The sequence below is a fragment of the Taudactylus pleione genome, unplaced genomic scaffold (assembly GCF_031769625.1).
Source record: "Taudactylus pleione unplaced genomic scaffold, aTauple2 ptg001987l, whole genome shotgun sequence".
Lineage (NCBI taxonomy): Eukaryota > Metazoa > Chordata > Amphibia > Anura > Myobatrachidae > Taudactylus > Taudactylus pleione.
In genome coordinates this window covers 1,525,441-1,544,356 of record NW_028286383.1, presented here as the reverse complement: position 1 = coordinate 1,544,356, position 18,916 = coordinate 1,525,441, and the positions used below count along the sequence as shown (strand labels likewise).

General features: G+C 47.4%; 1 protein-coding gene across 5 annotated transcripts in view; it reads left to right on the top strand.

Moving 5' to 3' along the window:
• The window catches only part of LOC148435883 (transforming growth factor beta-1-induced transcript 1 protein-like), a 172,977-nt gene that overhangs the window by 126,405 nt on the left and 27,656 nt on the right, over window positions 1-18,916 (top strand). For all 5 annotated transcript variants that reach the window (XM_088465388.1, XM_088465386.1, XM_088465385.1 and 2 more), the window contains one exon: window positions 9,593-9,741. In XM_088465388.1, the coding sequence (XP_088321514.1) occupies window positions 9,593-9,741 (149 nt within the window). The remainder of the gene's footprint in view (window positions 1-9,592; window positions 9,742-18,916) is intronic.

The following is an 18,916-nucleotide window of genomic DNA, read 5'->3' as shown; positions in this document are numbered from 1 at the left end:
TCAAGGGGTGTTGCGGGTGCAGCCACCTTTTGTACCACCTATGGCTCCCTGAGTCTTGGTATTTTTTTGTGTGTTTGTTTCTTCAGTCTTCCATGTGTGAACCTCCAAAGAGGTTGATATTAAGTATTGTCTTGGAAGACGGTCCTCCTCCAGGCTTTAGCTACGGCTCGTAGGGGTTTGAATTGGGGGCTCTGTCTTATAGGCCTTGTGTTTCATGATGCTAGGGCGGAACTCAAGATGCAAGCTACTTTCCTACCTATGGTTGTGTCTGTTTTCCACATAAATCAGCCTATTGTGGTACCTTCTTTGGTAGGGGACTCCGGTGTTTCTTCTACCCTTGATGTGGTTAGAGCTCTTCGCCTCTGTTGCTTGGACGACATCCTTACGCGAGTCTTAGTTGTCCTAACTCGGAAGGGTTGGCCAGCGTCCAAAGAGGATTGGCATGTTGGCTTAGACAGACAATCTGTCAAGCTCTTCTCAGCAATGATCGTCAGTCTCCTATGTCTGTGTTGGCTCATTCCACACGTTCGGTGGGTATGTCGTGGGAGGCACGTAGGGGTGCCTCTACTTTACTATTGTGCCGTGCGACCACTTGGTCATTGGTGCTCACTTTTGGGAGGTTTTTATAGATTGATACATTTGCGGTTCAGCATCATGTTTTGCCGCCTTGTACTGCAGGTTCCTCAAAGCGCTCCCGCCCGTGGGGAAAACTTTGGGACGTCCCCAGCATAAGCACCTCCAGTGTCCCCTAGTGGATGAAAGCAAAAATGGGATTTTGGTACTTACCGGTAAATCCTTTTCTCTGATTCCACAGGGGACACTGGACGCCAAACTGAGCGCTCTTCGCCTGCCTGTTCCATTTGTTCCATATGTTGTATGGTTTTGTTGTTGTGTGATCTTCTCTTCCTTTCACTCTGGTTGTTCTCCATCTCCTCTCGGTCTTCATTTTCTAAACTGAGGGCTGATGGGGAATAGAGGGGGAGGAGCTTCACACTTCTAAATTAATTAAAGTGCCGGCTCCAGCTATCCACGCCTCTATACCCAGCGTAAGCACCTCCAGTGTCCCCTGTGGAATCAGAGAAAAGGATTTACCGGTAAGTACCAAAATCCCATTTTCTCTGATTAGTGATTGTGTCTCTGCTAGTACAGGGATTAGGGTGACTGCTGTATGTAATAAGGGGGTGATTGTGCCTCTGCTAGTACAGGGATTAGGGTGACTGCTGTATGTAATAAGGGGGCAGGCCCAGCACAGATATATAGTGTGTACAGTAGGTTAATATAGATTTGGATGACGGCATTAGAATGGTGGATCAATCAATTTACCTTTTGTTATTGTAGGTTTATTATACAAACAAGCCATGTCGACAAATAGTGTGTCGCCCTTTAGTCCATGTACAGTACAGTACTGTAGACACCCTGTCAATCAAATCTCATGTCAGTGTGTGGTAACAACTGTCAGTCATCGTCAGATACTGTAGTATCCAACACCCTGCAGTGCAGTGTACAGTACGGTACCGTATGTCAGATCCGTGCATTGTACTGTATTCGTTATTGTAGAGTATACTGTAATTCATGTGATTATACAGCAATACTGTACTTACTGCACCTTATACGCCTCCTCATCCTCTCTAGGCGAGGCCTGTCCCTCCTCAGCAGGTCAGACCACCTGCGCTGCAGGGACCTTACATCGCGGCGCAGGCCGTAGCGCCTGTATATCTCCCTGCTGGCATTTCTGTATGCGAGCTCTTTGTCTTGGTTAGTGGCAAAGGGTTGGTCCCACCACTTCACCAAGACAAAGAGCTCGCCAGACGAAAATCTCTTCGCCCTTATCACAGCCATTTTCAATAGCCAGTGACGCATGACGACACTAATTCACTCGTTACGGCAGGCGTCTGTGGTGCACTGTAGTGTAGTCTTAACCATAGTGACAAAGTAGCGTGGGCATCACGGGATTGAAAAGTTTCTGAAGTCATGAAATCACTATTGTGTAACATTCATAGCGGCACACTAGTTGTCCTAGCAGATGGGGGATGGTGTCCTTGGCAATGGTCACTTTTCGTAGCCATTTTCAGAACACAAGGGCAGAGCTGACTGCTGACAGTAAATGGATTAACAAAGTGTCCTTTATTATGGTAATGAGAGGCTCTTGCTTGCTTTGGGGGAAGGGACCTGATGCACTGTGTATGACTCTCGGCCAGAAATCCCATTGCAACCCTCCTACTGGGCATGCGCCCGCCAGAGATGCCATTTCTAATCCATCGGAGATGGCTGACAGCCACCATAGCGCCAACCGTGTAATACAGAGAGCTCTCTCTCATACAGATCCCACTACTACTTACTGGACATGAGAAATCACTATAGTGTGCCAGGTTGGAAAAGCATCGACATTGTCGCAAGGTTGTGATGTAACGCTATTTTGCGCTTCAAACACACAGTCAGCTTTTAATACAGAGAGCCCTCTCACAGACAGAGGCCACTCTCAGTTACTGCTCAAGGGATGTCACTATAGTGTGTAAGGCTGACACCGCACACTATAGCATATATTGCAGCGGGCACCTGACAAATACAGATTGGACTGGTAGTTGGTTCTACCCCAGGACATCCGGCACTCTGTGTGGCTGCAATGCTCTAGTTACGGTCCTGTGAGGTGTTGCTTTGTTAACATGGCATATGGAAAATGGGTATTAAAAAGGGCACCTTGACCTATGGTGGTGCATTTGTTGTGGACTGACAGGTAGTTGCATTGCTCTTTTACTCTTCAATTAATGCAGTTATTCCGCTGAATGCCTACTAATGGGGGATCGGTATGAATGACTGCCGGACCTATGTCCAGCGGTACAAATCTCGATGCCGGAAGACCGGCAGCAGTGAAGATAGTATACCAACTAACCTAATCCTCCCCTAACCCTCCCTTAGGGCTGCCTAATCCAAACCTACCCCCTAGTACCTAACCCTAACTCCCCCCGTAAGTGCCTAAACCTAACCCCCCCCCATCCCCGCAGTCCAAACCTAACCCTCTTGGGGGAGTGCCTAACCGTACCCCTCCCAGGGGAGTGCCTAACCCTAAGTCCCCCCCCTGGGAGCCCCTAACCTAACCCTCCATCCCCCGTCCGCGCCCGCCGCCCAGTTTACCTTCGTTTGGAATGCTGGGCGTTGGGCTCCCGGCGTGAAGATGATAGGCGTCGGGATTTTGACACCTATCATTAGTCCCCTTTCAGTATTACACAGCCGGGAAGCCGGCAGCCTGCATTTTGACCGTCTGCTTTCTGACTGCATCCCACTAATGACAGGTGTAAGAATTGAGCTGTGGCTGGTGGCTCTATGGTAATAAATAATGGAGTGGACCCCAGTGAGTAGCAGCCATTCCTAGTGTGGTGACATTTTAGTTGAGCATTCACTGGTCCTATGAATGGACACTGGCATCTGGCTTGGGATCTCCAGGTGACTAATAGTACTATACCTAGTATTGTGGTAACACTATGGATACATTGTCTAGTATTTCTGAGTGTTTATTTTATGCTATCATCTACACCAGAGGTTCCCAGAATCCGCCATTACAATCCAGGATTTAAGGATATCCATGCTTAAGTCAAATTGGTTAAATAAAATTGACTGAGGTACTAATTAAGTCACCTGTGCTTAAGCATGGATATCCTTTAAACGTGGAGTATATTGGTGGAGTTTGGGTACCTCTGAGTGGTCTGAGAACTCCGTATCCTCACAGATTTCAGCCAGCTGGTGGCAGCTATAGGAAAAGCTCAGAAAGCTCTACTGCAGTGTTTCCCAACCTCGGACCTCAAGGCACACTAACAGTTCAGGTTTTAGTGATATCCATGCTTGAGCACAGATGGATAAATCAATAAAATGTAGGTGCTAATTAAGACACCTGTGCTCAACTATGGCTCCTCAAAACCTGGACTGTTAGTGTGCATTGAGGACTGTGGTTGGGAACTCCTTATGATTCTAAGGCTGCTGCTAACCATGAATTCTTATGACCTTTTCTGGACCCATTTGAAGACCGTACCCAGAAATAAGGTAACCAAGGAGAAAAAGCTGGGTTTACTCAACCATTTTCCCAATTTAAAGTAGATTTGTCGTCTTTTGAGATGACGAAGAAACTTCTTGACATGCCCACTATGACTATCAATATTCTCAGAGAAACCTCAAAATATACAAGATCAGACAGTTAGAGGACACCATGAAATCTCTGGAAGACATGAAGAGCATTACATTTTCTGGCATTACTAGATACTCGTAATAACCATCCCTGGTGTCGGAGGCCATATTACACACATTGCCCTCATTGATGTGAATGAGATTATAAACCTCCTTTATATCTAGTTTAGATCTAGCATGGGATACTTCTTTTTTATTGTGATTTAAGTCAGATCTCGCTGATCAGGGGCGCAGACATCCTTTTTGCCATCCTCCAGAGAAGAAGAACTGGGACTCTGGAAGGGATAATGAATGTACATGTCCACGAGAAAGAATCTTCCTGGGCTGACAACCTCATTATTTATGGTTATTCATCGGCTCATTGTTTGGTAAATCCTCATACTGTGGCAGCGGAAGTCATTCTGATCTCAGAGACCATAAACCCACACAAGTGTAAGAAGAAACTTTTTATAGAGGCTTTGATGATGGCAACTAGGAGCTCTGGAAACTATGCCAATCCAGAACTTCAGAAGGAACTTAGATTGTCTGTGCTGCATGGGCCTCACATATGGCAGTACTGGAGTCTAATGGCAGATGCCAAGCTAATGCTTGCTCAATGAGAATGTTTCTTTATTGTACACATTGTCTGAACCATATACCAACTTTGTTGCTCATAATAATTAATGGAGCCAAATAATAAGGAAGCTCTTCCCCAGAAGAATAGTCATTGCTGTGGTCAGAGACACCAAAAGCATTGAGCAATACCAAAGCCATATCCGGAATAGTGGTCAAAGTAAGTCATGGTCAGACACTGAAAGCACTGACTGTACCAAACCTGTATCCGGAATAGTGGTTAGAGACACTGAAAGCACTGACTGTACCAAAGCTGTATCCGGAATAGTGGTTAGAGACACTGAAAGCACTAACTGTACCAAAGCTGTATCCGGAATAGTGGTCAGAGACACTGAAAGCACTGCCTGTCCCAAAGTCGTATCCGGAATAGTGGTTACAGACACTGGAAGCACTGCCTGTACCAAAGCTGTATCTGGAATAGTGGTTGGCATCACTGAAAGCACTGCCTGTACCACAGCTGTATCCGGAATAGTGGTCAGAGACACTGAAAGCACTGCCTGTACCAAAGCTGTATCCGGAATAGTGGTTAGAGACACTGAAAGCACTGCCTGTACCAAAGCTGTATCTGGAATAGTGGTTAGAGACACTGAAAGCACTGCCTGTACCAAAGCCGTATCCGCAATAGTGGTTAGAGACACTGAAAGCACTGCCTGTACCAAAGCTGTATCCGGAATAGTGGTTACAGACACTGAAAGCACTGCCTGTACCAAAGCTGTATCTGGAATAGTGTTTACAGACACTGAAAGCACTGCCTGTACCAAAGCCGTATCCGGAATAGTGGTCAGAGACACTGAAAGCACTGCCTGTACCAAAGCCGTATCCGGAATAGTGGTCAGAGACACTGAAAGCACTGCCTGTCCCAAAGCTGTATCCGGAATAGTGGTTAGAGACACTGAAAGCACTGACTGTACCAAAGCTGTATCCGGAATAGTGGTTAGAGACACTGAAAGCACTGACTGTACCAAAGCTGTATCCGGAATAGTGGTTACAGACACTGAAAGCACTGCCAGTACCAAAGCTGTATCCGGAATAGTGGTTACAGACACTGAAAGCACTGCCTGTACCAAAGCTGTATCCGGAATATTGGTTAGAGACACTGAAAGCACTGCCTGTACCAAAGCTGTATCCGGAATAGTGGTTGCAGACACTGAAAGCACTGCCTGTACCAAAGCTGTATCCGGAATAGTGGTCAGAGACACTGAAAGCACTGCCTGTACCAAAGCTGTATCTGGAATAGTGGTTACAGACACTGAAAGCACTGCCAGTACCAAAGCTGTATCTGGAATAGTGGTTAGAGACACTGAAAGCACTGCCTGTACCAAAGCTGTATCCGGAATAGTGGTTAGAGACACTGAAAGCACTGCCTGTACCAAAGCTGTATCCGGAATAGTGGTTACAGACACTGAAAGCACTGCCTGTACCAAAGCTGTATCCGGAATATTGGTTAGAGACACTGAAAGCACTGCCTGTACCAAAGCTGTATCCGGAATAGTGGTTGCAGACACTGAAAGCACTGCCTGTACCAAAGCTGTATCCGGAATAGTGGTCAGAGACACTGAAAGCACTGCCTGTACCAAAGCTGTATCCGGAATAGTGGTTAGAGACACTGAAAGCACTGCCAGTACCAAAGCTGTATCCGGAATAGTGGTTACAGACACTGAAAGCACTGCCTGTACCAAAGCTGTATCCGGAATATTGGTTAGAGACACTGAAAGCACTGCCTGTACCAAAGCTGTATCCGGAATAGTGGTTGCAGACACTGAAAGCACTGCCTGTACCAAAGCTGTATCCGGAATAGTGGTCAGAGACACTGAAAGCACTGCCTGTACCAAAGCTGTATCTGGAATAGTGGTTACAGACACTGAAAGCACTGCCAGTACCAAAGCTGTATCTGGAATAGTGGTTAGAGACACTGAAAGCACTGCCTGTACCAAAGCTGTATCCGGAATAGTGGTTAGAGACACTGAAAGCACTGCCTGTACCAAAGCTGTATCCGGAATAGTGGTTAGAGACACTGAAAGCACTGCCTGTACCAAAGCTGTATCCGGAATAGTGGTTAGAGACACTGGTACAGGCAGTGCTTTCAAAGCTGTATCCGGAATAGTGGATACAGACACTGAAAGCACTGTCTGTACCAAAGCCGTATCCGCAATAGTGGTTACAGACACTGAAAGCACTGCCTGTACCAAAGCCGTATCCGCAATAGTGGTTACAGACACTGAAAGCACTGACTGTACCAAAGCTGTATCCGGAATAGTGGTTACAGACACTGAAAGCACTGACTGTACCAAAGCTGTATCAAGAATAGTGGTCAGAGACACTGAAAGCACTGCTGGTACCAAAGCTGTATCCGGAATAGTGGTTAGACACTGAAAGCACTGCCTGTACCAAAGCTGTATCAGGAATAGTGGTCAGAGACACTGAAAGCACTGCCTGTACCAAAGCTGTATCCGGAATAGTGGTTACAGACACTGAAAGCACTGACTGTACCAAAGCCATATACGGAATAGTGGTTAGAGACACTGAAAGCAGTGCCTGTACCAAAGCTGTATCTGGAATAGTGGACAGCGGTCACAACTCTAGGGTATACATTGCAGGAAGATGAGGGAGGAGCTTAATGCTGCGTTGGGAGGGGCGGAATGCTGCGATGGGAGGAGCGAATGCTGCGATGGGAGAGGCGGAATGCTGCGATGGGAGGGGCGGAATGCTGCGATGGGAGGAGTGGAATGCTGCGATGGGAGGAGTGGAATGCTGCGATGGGAGGAGCGGAATGCTGCGATGAAGGAGAACCTTTAACTCTGACTCTAATTAGTACCTAAAGTGTTGTGTAAATAGTTTGGTATTTCACTGCATATGTAGTCGGTCAGTGGCGGGCTGGGCCGGGGGCAGGGTGCCATGTTCCCCCCAGGCCGCAGCGTCATGCGGGCCGCGGGCAGTCTGTGTCACTGTGACACAGACTGCACCGTGTGTGTAGCGCTGATCGGACGGAGTCCGGTCATCGATACACAGCACAAACACACAGCCGCCGGAGCCGCCAGCTGTGTGTTTGCTGTAATCAGCAGCCGCTGAGAGTCTGTCAGACTCTCATCGGCTGCTCCCACTGCGGGAGCCATCTTCCGGCTCCCGCAGTGGGTAATGGGAGAGACGTCGTCATGACGACGTTTCTCCCATAATGCAAAGCGGCTGGAGGAGCCAGTAGAAGCGTCGGGACCAGGAGCGGGAGATTCAGGTAAGCCATTTTTTTGTTTTGTTTATTAAGTCTCTCTCTACTGGGGGCGGGGGGGTGGACTACCGAGGGCACTATACCAAGGGGGGATACTATGGGGGCACTACCAGGGGGGATTACTATTGGGGCACTACCAGGGGGGGATTACTACTGGGGGCACTACCGGGGGGGTGGATTACTACTGGGGGCACTACAAAGGGGGGGACTACTACTACTGGGCGGACTACTACTACTGGGCGGACTACTACTGGGGGACAACTACTGGGGGCACTACAAGGAGGGGACTACTACTACTGGGGGCACTACAAAGTGGGGGACTACTACTGCTGGGGGCACTACAAGGGGAGGGGACTACTACTAGGGGCACTGCATAGGGGGGAGGGGACTACTACTAGGGGCACTACATAGGGGGAGTGGACTACCACTGGGGGCACTGCATCAAGGGACCACTGCTGGGGGCTCTATATAAAGGGCAATACTGGGGGTAATGCTTAGGGGGGAGACTACAACTGGGGCCACTATTTAAGAGGCATTGCATAAGGGTTACCACTATTGGGGGCACTGCATGGGGGGTGGACTGCTACTGGGGGCACTATATAAGGGGCACTGCATAGGGGGTACCACTATTGGGGGCACTATATAACGGGGCTTACTACTGGGGGCACAAGGGGCACTGCACAGGGGTGACCACTACTGGGGGCACTATATAAGGGGCTTACTACTGGGGGCACAAGGGGCACTGCATAGGGGGGGATCACTACTGGGGGCACTACTGGAGGCCTGCATAAGGGTGTTCTCTCCTGTGGCACACGGGGGCACTGCATATGGGCACTACGACAGGGGGCTGCCCCTAATCTTTATTATTACCTTACATTAATCCCATATGGACCCGCATCCTCCATGAAACACTTGAGGCGGGGCGGCGCCGTAGTAAGCACGTTCTTCGGGCACCCTGGCTACACGCTACTCCTCTGCCAGGGCCGCCTGCATGCATTTGCCCCCCCAGGCTAAAAGTTGCCAGCCAGCCCCTGTAGTCGGTAGTCACCTGTCTGGAGCCTAGAATCACACGGAGCCCAGGACACCCGCATGAAATACCCATAACACTCCCACAAGTCAGGGTGGTTATGTGCGATCACATTGTCACTGCCCTGTTCCTGCTCCAAACTAACCTATTTCATGGAAAGACCGATCCGGCCATGTTCCATCCAGATCGGAATAGGATGGACATAAATCGACTTCTGTGTGCGCTGTATGCACAAATGCTTCCATGCTTAATGATGTATCCACCTCACAATCAGGTCCTGAGCCTGTACTTTCAGGAAAGTTCTATATTGTCATTAACAGAATAACAATATAAGACAGTATAAGAGTAATCAAAGAAGCAAAATATAATAATAGATAGCACAGCCTAGTAATATAAATACTTGTAAAGGAAAAGCTCCAAATGTTTCCAGTATAAAGTTACACTACAGAAGGACTCAATCACTTTCTAACCTTTGTCTAAACTCTGACTGAATTCCTACACTTCCAGCGCTGCACCCTTTGACAGAAGAGTAACGTTGCTCCTTGTCCTCGCAGGGTTCCATGAGAAGGAGGGGCAGCCATACTGCTCTGAGGATTATTTCCGGCTGTTTGGAGCGGTTTGTGCTGGATGCTCTGAGTCGGTGAAAGAAAGTTACATATCGGCTCTAAATGGACTGTGGCATCCACAATGCTTTGTGTGTCATGTGAGTATCATGCTTTGTGTGCCACGGGAGTGTCATGCTTTGTGTGCCACGGGAGTGTCATGCTTTGTGTGCCACGGGAGTGTCATGCTTTGTGTGCCACGGGAGTGTTATGCTTTGTGTGCCACGGGAGTATCATGCTTTGTGTGTCATGTGAGTATCATGCTTTGTGTGTCATGGGAGTGTCATGCTTTGTGTGTCATGGGAGTGTCATGCTTTGTGTGTCATGGGAGTGTCATGCTTTGTGTGCCACGGGAGTGTCATGCTTTGTGTGCCACGGGAGTGTCATGCTTTGTGTGCCACGGGAGTATCATGCTTTGTGTGTCACGTGAGTATCATGCTTTGTGTGTCATGTGAGTATCATGCTTTGTGTGTCATGGGAGTGTCATGCTTTGTGTGCCACGGGAGTGTCATGCTTTGTGTGCCACAGGAGTATCATGCTTTGTGTGCCACGGGAGTATCATGCTTTGTGTGCCACATGAGTGTCATGCTTTGTGTGCCATGGGAGTATGTGTGCCACGGGAGTGTCATGCTTTGTGTGCCACGGGAGTGTCATGCTTTGTGTGCCACGGGAGTGTCATGCTTTGTGTGCCACGGGAGTGTCATGCTTTGTGTGCCACGGGAGTGTCATGCTTTGTGTGCCACGGGAGTGTCATGCTTTGTGTGCCATGGGAGTGTCATGCTGTGTGCCACGTGAGTGTCATGCTTTGTGTGCCATGGGAGTGTCATGCTGTGTGTGCCATGGGAGTGTCATGCTGTGTGTGCCATGGGAGTAGGAGTGCCATGGGAGTGTCATGCTGTGTGTGCCATGGGAGTGTCATGCTGTGTGTGCCACGGGAGTGTCATGCTGTGTGTGTCATGCTGTGTGCCTTGTGAGTGTCATGCTGTGTGTGCCATGTGAGTGTCATGCTGTGTGTGCCATGGGAGTGTCATGCTGTGTGTGCCATGGGAGTGTCATGCTGTGTGTGCCATGGGAGTGTCATGCTGTGTGTGCCATGGGAGTGTCATGCTTTGTGTGCCATGGGAGTAGGTGTGTCATGGGAGTGTCATGCTTTGTGTGCCACGGGAGTATCATGCTTTGTGTGCCATGGGAGTAGGTGTGCCATGGGAGTGTCATGCTTTGTGTGCCATGGGAGTAGGTGTGCCACGGGAGTGTCATGCTTTGTGTGTCAAGGGAGTGTCATGCTTTGTGTGCCACGGGAGTGTCATGCTTTGTGTGCCATGGGAGTAGGTGTGCCATGGGAGTGTCATGCTTTGTGTGCCATGGGAGTAGGTGTGCCACGGGAGTGTCATGCTTTGTGTGTCAAGGGAGTGTCATGCTTTGTGTGTCAAGGGAGTGTCATGCTTTGTGTGTCAAGGGAGTGTCATGCTTTGTGTGCCACGGGAGTGTCATGCTTTGTGTGCCACGGGAGTGTCATGCTTTGTGTGCCACGGGAGTGTCATGCTTTGTGTGCCACGGGAGTGTCATGCTGTGTGTGTCATGCTGTGTGCCATGTGAGTGTCATGCTGTGTGTGCCATGTGAGTGTCATGCTGTGTGTGCCATGGGAGTGTCATGCTGTGTGTGCCATGGGAGTGTCATGCTGTGTGTGCCATGGGAGTGTCATGCTTTGTGTGCCATGGGAGTAGGTGTGTCATGGGAGTGTCATGCTTTGTGTGCCACGGGAGTGTCATGCTTTGTGTGCCATGGGAGTAGGTGTGCCATGGGAGTGTCATGCTTTGTGTGCCATGGGAGTAGGTGTGCCACGGGAGTGTCATGCTTTGTGTGTCAAGGGAGTGTCATGCTTTGTGTGCCACGGGAGTGTCATGCTTTGTGTGCCATGGGAGTAGGTGTGCCATGGGAGTGTCATGCTTTGTGTGCCATGGGAGTAGGTGTGCCACGGGAGTGTCATGCTTTGTGTGTCAAGGGAGTGTCATGCTTTGTGTGTCAAGGGAGTGTCATGCTTTGTGTGTCAAGGGAGTGTCATGCTTTGTGTGTCAAGGGAGTGTCATGCTTTGTGTGCCACGGGAGTGTCATGCTTTGTGTGCCACGGGAGTGTCATGCTTTGTGTGCCACGGGAGTGTCATGCTTTGTGTGCCACGGGAGTGTCATGCTTTGTGTGCCACGGGAGTGTCATGCTTTGTGTGCCACGGGAGTGTCATGCTTTGTGTGCCACGGGAGTGTCATGCTTTGTGTGCCACGGGAGTGTCATGCTTTGTGTGTCAAGGGAGTGTCATGCTTTGTGTGTCAAGGGAGTGTCATGCTTTGTGTGTCAAGGGAGTGTCATGCTTTGTGTGCCACGGGAGTGTCATGCTTTGTGTGCCACGGGAGTGTCATGCTTTGTGTGCCACGGGAGTGTCATGCTTTGTGTGCCACGGGAGTGTCATGCTTTGTGTGCCACGGGAGTGTCATGCTTTGTGTGCCACGGGAGTGTCATGCTTTGTGTGTCAAGGGAGTGTCATGCTTTGTGTGCCATGGGAGTGTCATGCTTTGTGTGTCAAGGGAGTGTCATGCTTTGTGTGTCAAGGGAGTGTCATGCTTTGTGTGTTAGGGTTAGGGTTATGCTTTGTGTGCCACGGGAGTGTCATGCTGTGTGTGCCACGGGAGTGTCATGCTGTGAGTGCCACGGGAGGGTCATGCTGTGAGTGCCACGGGAGGGTCATGCTTTGTGTTCTATGACCATCGCCATGGGTTACGGTGATTCAGCAGTGTCACTTGTCATGACTGTGTGCCTTCCGTGTACCCTGGGTAAAGTGTACTCACATTACTATGAGTAACAGTCTGGCCGTGAGCATATTTTATAAAATGTATATGTCAGGAATGTGTTTGCTATGAATTGGTACATTATGTCACAACTGTGTCTGCATTGCATCAGCTACTCAGAACCAAGTGGCCAGGTGCTACCTAGTCTTTGAAGACAAAATCTTCATGGAAAGAGTGTTTGCTTTCACCCTAGGGGGCCCTTGTTTAAGCCCTACACACAGACACACCGGCTGCTAGAGGGTCATTTTGTTAATCTTAGTTTATCATCTTTCCTGCCATAAAATATGGAGATATGACACTGACTGTAGCCGTTCTAATTACATCTACACAGACCTAGGGAGACCTTTTGAGCCAGGAGAGGGTGGAGGCTTGCGGGGGAGAGGGTAACTTTGGAACTCTAAGGATCAGCAACCCGCACTACTTTGTGTTCACTCTATAAGGGAGAAGCTTCGTGCTAGTAGTGCTCCCATCTCCTGTCCTGTGGTCTCCGCCACACAGATCTCCTAATACCTCAGAGTAAGACCATTTAGGGTTCTGACTTTTTATCCTTCTCTTTTATTGAAATCAATCTGTGCCTGTATATCTGTATGTCTGTATATCTGTGCCTGTATCTCTGTATTATATCTGTGCCTGTATCTCTGTATTATATCTGTGCCTGTGTATCTGTATATCTGTATGTCTGTATATCTGTATGTCTGTGTGCCTGTATATCTGTACCTGTATATCTGTATTATATCTGTGCCTGTATATCTGTATTATATCTGTGTCTGTATATCTGTGCCTGTGTATCTGTATATCTGTATGTCTGTATATCTGTGCCTGTGTATCTGTATATCTGTATGTCTGTGTGCCTGTATATCTGTATGCCTGTATATCTGTATGTCTGTGTGCCTGTATATCTGTGCCTGTATATCTGTATGTCTGTATATCTGTATATCTGTATGTCTGTGTGTCTGTATATCTGTATGTCTGTGTGCCTGTATATCTGTATATCTGTATGCCTGTATATCTGTATGTCTGTGTGTCTGTATATCTGTGCCTGTATATCTGTATGTCTGTATATCTGTGCTTGTATATCTGTATTATATCTGTGCCTGTATATCTGTATTATATCTGTATATCTGTATGTCTGTATATCTGTGCTTGTATATCTGTGCCTGTATATCTGTATGTCTGTATATATGTATTATATCTGTGCCTGTATATCTGTATTATATCTGTATATCTGTATGTCTGTATATCTGTGCTTGTATATCTGTGCCTGTATATCTGTATGTCTGTATATATGTATTATATCTGTGCCTGTATATCTGTATGTCTTGTTTATTCACCTGTGTTTCCTTGTAATATAACCCTGGAGATATTATCTCAGTAAATCCTAATAATGTATCAGCATTATCTCTGCTCTATGTAATCACGGCCTGGAGAGGTCCATGCTACATGTGTAATTGTGCATTAAGTGTCTGGCGATCACAAGAGCGCTATTCTAATACTCTTCGCAGTGGCAGCTTGAGTAAAACCCACGTCATAACCACCCACCTGTGTCGGGTTGGCATATCTGAGCGCAGGCTGGGGCTTGTGTTGTGACCGCTTCGTTCAGTGGGCATATTATGGGTGTGTCAGTGGGAGTAGCTGCATTCACAGATGATCCACCACAAGCTTAGGGGGCCATGTTCAGGCAGAGACACTGTACCAACCATAGTGATAGTAATGTATAAGGACGCACCAATCCGTATTAGTGCGCACAGGCGCTAAGAGTGTGCTTCTCAGTCCTTGCACATTTCAGCCACACGTACTGAAGAGAAGGGGTTTATATCCCATTTGCATAATGTTGCAGACAGGAAGGTAAAGTATATCAATATTACCAATTAGGTTTTCCTCCAGATTAATGCAAAAAATTCCAAAATAAGGGGGTTATTTATCAAAACTTGGAGAAAGATTAGGTCAAGAGAGATCAGCTCCTAACTGCCATGTTACAGGTTATGTGTGATAAATGAGTTAGGAGCTCATTGGCTGGTACTTTATCTCTCTCCAAGCTTTGATACATATCCCCCTAAGTATAGCCAAGTCCAAAATAACTTTAGCTTTATCTCCAAAGGTCGTTTTTAAATGATTAAAAATCGATCCAAGTCGTTCAACAATAATGTTGTGTTTTGGGGGCTAAATCACACATTTACTAACACTGAAAATCTATATCAAATTTTTTTTTTTAGTAAATGTGTGATTTAGCCCCTGAAACACAACATCGATGTAGATCAATTTAGATTGTTTTTTTGCTAGACCGCTTTGTGTAAACCCCTTTAAAACCCAGGCTAGCGAGGTCTTCCACCACTAACAGCCACCCTAGTGGCTAGAACTAGGAATGTTCACCGGTACTTAGATGGCCGCCTAGTTTTAAAACTCAGGGTAGTAAAGGTTTACACAAATTACCTGTGGGGAACCAGTGGTAGTGTGAGAAACCGGAAACAGACAAAGTCAGTGAAGCAGCTTTGAGAGTCGATGGTGCGGCTTGGAGCAGGTTATACAGCTCTGAGAGCCGATGGCACGGCTGAAGCCTTTAGTTCAAGTTGGAGAGCCGATAGTGTGGCTGAAGCCATTCAAGTTGGAGAGCCAATGGTGCGGCTTTGAGAACCAATGGAGTGGCAACAAAGCCCGGTAGCAGCTTGGGAGCTGATGGTGCGACTGGGAAGCCGATACTACTGGATACAATGCAAAGGAAATCAACAGGAGCGCTGACCATGCAGCAGAGCAAAGAGATCCACCAGGAATGCTATAGTCGGTGAGGCAGCAAAAGGCCAGCATGCACAACTAGGGGAAGGTACCAATCCTGCTGTGCTGTGGACAGCACGTGGCATCCTGTGGCATCCAGATTGCCTAGCAACCGACGGAACTGGAACCACATTGCCGGAAGGCAGTAAATTGCTATGGGAAAGCAAGTCGTGACCGCAACTTGTAACAGTACCAAATTCCCCCATGACACGGGGTTGAAGAGCCCATAGAACCCGGTATGTCATGAAAATCTCGGAAGAAAAGTCTCTTCAGTCTAGGAGCATATAGGGCAGTCTCAGGGACCCAGGAGTGTTCCTCCGGGCCATAGCCCTTCCAGTGAACCAAGAACTGCAAACTACCCCTCGAAAACCTAGAGTCCAAGATCTTCTCAATAACAATTTCATGTTGACCGTGAACCACAATCGAAGCAGGTCTGGATGGAAGCTAGGGCTTGAATTTGATGGTGCTGAAGACTGGTTTGAATAAGTAACAGTGGAAGGTGTTGTTGATGTTGAGAGACTTGGGTAATTGAAGATTGAAAGCTACCGGATTAACCTGAGCAGTGGTGCGAAATGGACCAATGAACCTAGGACCTAGTTTCTGAGTAGGTTGGTGAAGCTTAATGTTTTTCATAGAGAGCCAAACCAAATCGCCCTTCTTGAAGACACATGACCTCCGATGTCTATCAGCAGACTCCTTGGTGTGGAGAGAGACCTTCCGAAGACTTTGATGAACCCTGCTCCAAATGCGATGGAGCAGAGGACAGAAAGCGAAACAGGAAAAGTGGAGTCAAAAGAATTTGGCTTGGGATGTTGACCAGTGATGCAAAAGAAAGGAGACACTGAAGATGCTGAATGAAACGAGTAGTTAAAAGCAAATTCAGCAAGCGGCAGATGAGAAACCCAGTCATTATGACATTTGGAGACATAACAGCATAAATATTGCTCCAGAGACTGGTTAACACGCTCAGTTTGCCCATTGGATTGCGGATGGTACCCTAGAGAAAGCCTGAGACAGGTGCCTAAGGAAGAACAGAAGGCTCTCCAGAACTGTGACACAAATTGTGTTCCTCGATCCGACACAATATCCACAGGTAGACTAATCAGGCAAAAGATATGCTGGAAGAACATGCTGGAGAGTTCGATGGCAGATGGTAGCTTAGTCAAAGGAATGAAGTGTGCCATCTTACTAAATCGGTCCACCACTGTCCAGATAAGAAAGCATCGAGCAGAAACTGGGAGATCAACAATAAAGTCCATGGCTATGTGTGTCCAAGGTCTCTTTATTTCAAACACAGATCTCACATGCCAGAACAAATTCACGATCCTCTTTGTTCAGAGAAGGCCACCAGACTGAGTGGGAGAGTAACTCTAAGGTCTTACTTATGCCAGGATGACCGAAAGCTCATCAAGAATGCAAATCCAGTAAGACTGACTTCCTGAATCTTTCTGGAACAAGCAGAAGACGGGAAGGTTTATCTAGAGGTGATTCCAACTGACAGGCCTGAATGAGCTCAGCCAAATTCCGGGTGATAGCACAATGAATGTGAGACTCAGGAATAAGCCGTTCATAAGAACTAATTAACTGCTGCACTGGAACAAAGCTTCTGGAGAGCGCATCCGCCTTGATGTTTTTTTACCCAGTTCAATTTTCTCATAATTTCATCCTGGATCTAAAAACATCAACACCCATCATGCTTGTCGGGAGTTCAATCTCTTAGCAGACTGGATGTATGACAAGTTCTTATGGTCGGTAAGAACTGTGATTTGGTGTTTGGCCCTCTCCAGCCAGTGCCTCCAGTCCTCGAAGGCCCACTTAATCGTGAGCAACTCCCGATTACCCACATCGTAGTTGCGTTCTGCCGAGGTGAATTTGCAGGAAAAGAAAGCACAGGGGTGCAATTTGTTGTCAACAGAATCCTTCTGGTACAGGATAGCTCCAGCTCCCATCTCTGAGGCGTCAACTTCCAGATTAAATGGGAAATCTGGATTAGGATGGCGAAGCACTGGAGCCTGCGTGAAGGCAGTCTTAAGAGCTTCGAAATCCTGAACAGCTTTGGAAGTCAAATTTGAAGGTGTCGGCTCCTTTCTTGGTCAGTTCTACAATAGGTGTCACACAAGTAGAGAAAGACTTGATAAACCTCCTTTTATAATAATTTGCAAACCCGAGGTAGCGCTGAATTGCTTTAAGGGTAGTTGGTTGAACCCACTCCAGTATGGTTTTGACTTTGCTAGGATCCATGGAAAATCCCTGGGAGGAAATTATGTAGCCTAGGAAAGAGATTTGGGTGACATCGAACTTGCATTTCTCCAGCTTAGCATAAAGATGGTTCTCTCTCAACTTCTGCAAAACTTGGCGAACATGCTGATGGTGTTGATCCACTCACTGTGAGAAAATAAGAATGTTGTCAAGGTAAACCACTACAAAACTTCCCAGGAATTTCCGAAGGACATCGTTAATGAGATCTTGAAAGACCGCCGGTGCCTTGGCTAGGCCAAATGGCATGGCCAGGTACTCAGTGTCCTGAGTGAATACTGAAAGCCGTCTTCCACTCGTCGCCACTCTTAATTCAGATTTGGTTGTAAGCTCCCCGAAGATTCATTTTAGAAAAGATGGTGGCTTGATGTAGCTGATCAAAGAGAACCAAAATGAGAGGAAGCGGGCAGGATTTTTTAACGGTGATGTTTCATAGACCCCTATAATCGATTCAGGGATAGAGAGACCCGTCCTTCCTAACAGAGAAGAAACCAGCCACAACCAGTGATTTAAAGGGGTGGATAAATCCTTTCTCCAGGGCATCCTCAATGTATTCCTTCATCGCCTTACCTTCCGGAATAAACAAAGAATACAACCAGCCTTTGGGTAGCTTGGCCCCAGGGACTAAATTGATAGCACAGTCGTATGGTCAAAGTGGAGGAAGGACATTAGCTAATTGCTTAGAAAAGGCATTGGAGTATCCATGGTAATGGACTGGAATGGTTGGAGAAGTTTCGACAACAGCAGGATGAACCGCCCAAACAGGTACAGCAAGACAACTAGACTGGCATGCACGACTCCATCTCATGATTTCCCCCGGAGGACCAGTCAATAACAAGATTATGATCTCTGAGCTAAGGGACACCAAGAACGATGGGTGCCAATGGACAGTGGAGAAGGAAAAAAGAAATAACCTCTGAATGTAGAACACCAATAGTCAACCGGAAAGGAGTTGTTTTGAATTTAATACAACCATTGGAGATCATTTCATACTTCCAGACCGCAAAGAAATTTCCTGATCCAAAGAAACAGTGGGTACACCCAGAGACTCAAAAAAAAAAATCCATGAAATTGCCAGCTGCACTGCTATCCAGAAATGCAGAAGTGGTCAAGGTGGAATCAACGAGTTGGATAGCTGCAGGGACTAGTATTGAGTTTTCGGAGGAAATGGGAGCCAGGCCTTAATGCAATTCATCCCAAATACTTAGGCCTTGCCTTTTACTGGCCTGAGTGAACAATTACTCAGGGAATGTCCTTTGTCCCTGCAATACAAACAGAGATCCTAGGAATGTCTCCTGCATCTCTCTTCTGGAGGTAATCGAAAGGCACCAATTTGCATAGGCTCCTTTGGATCCGAAGACTGAAGCCAGGCAATCTTGTAGGAAGGTTTTACTCCCGTCTACGTTCCCGAA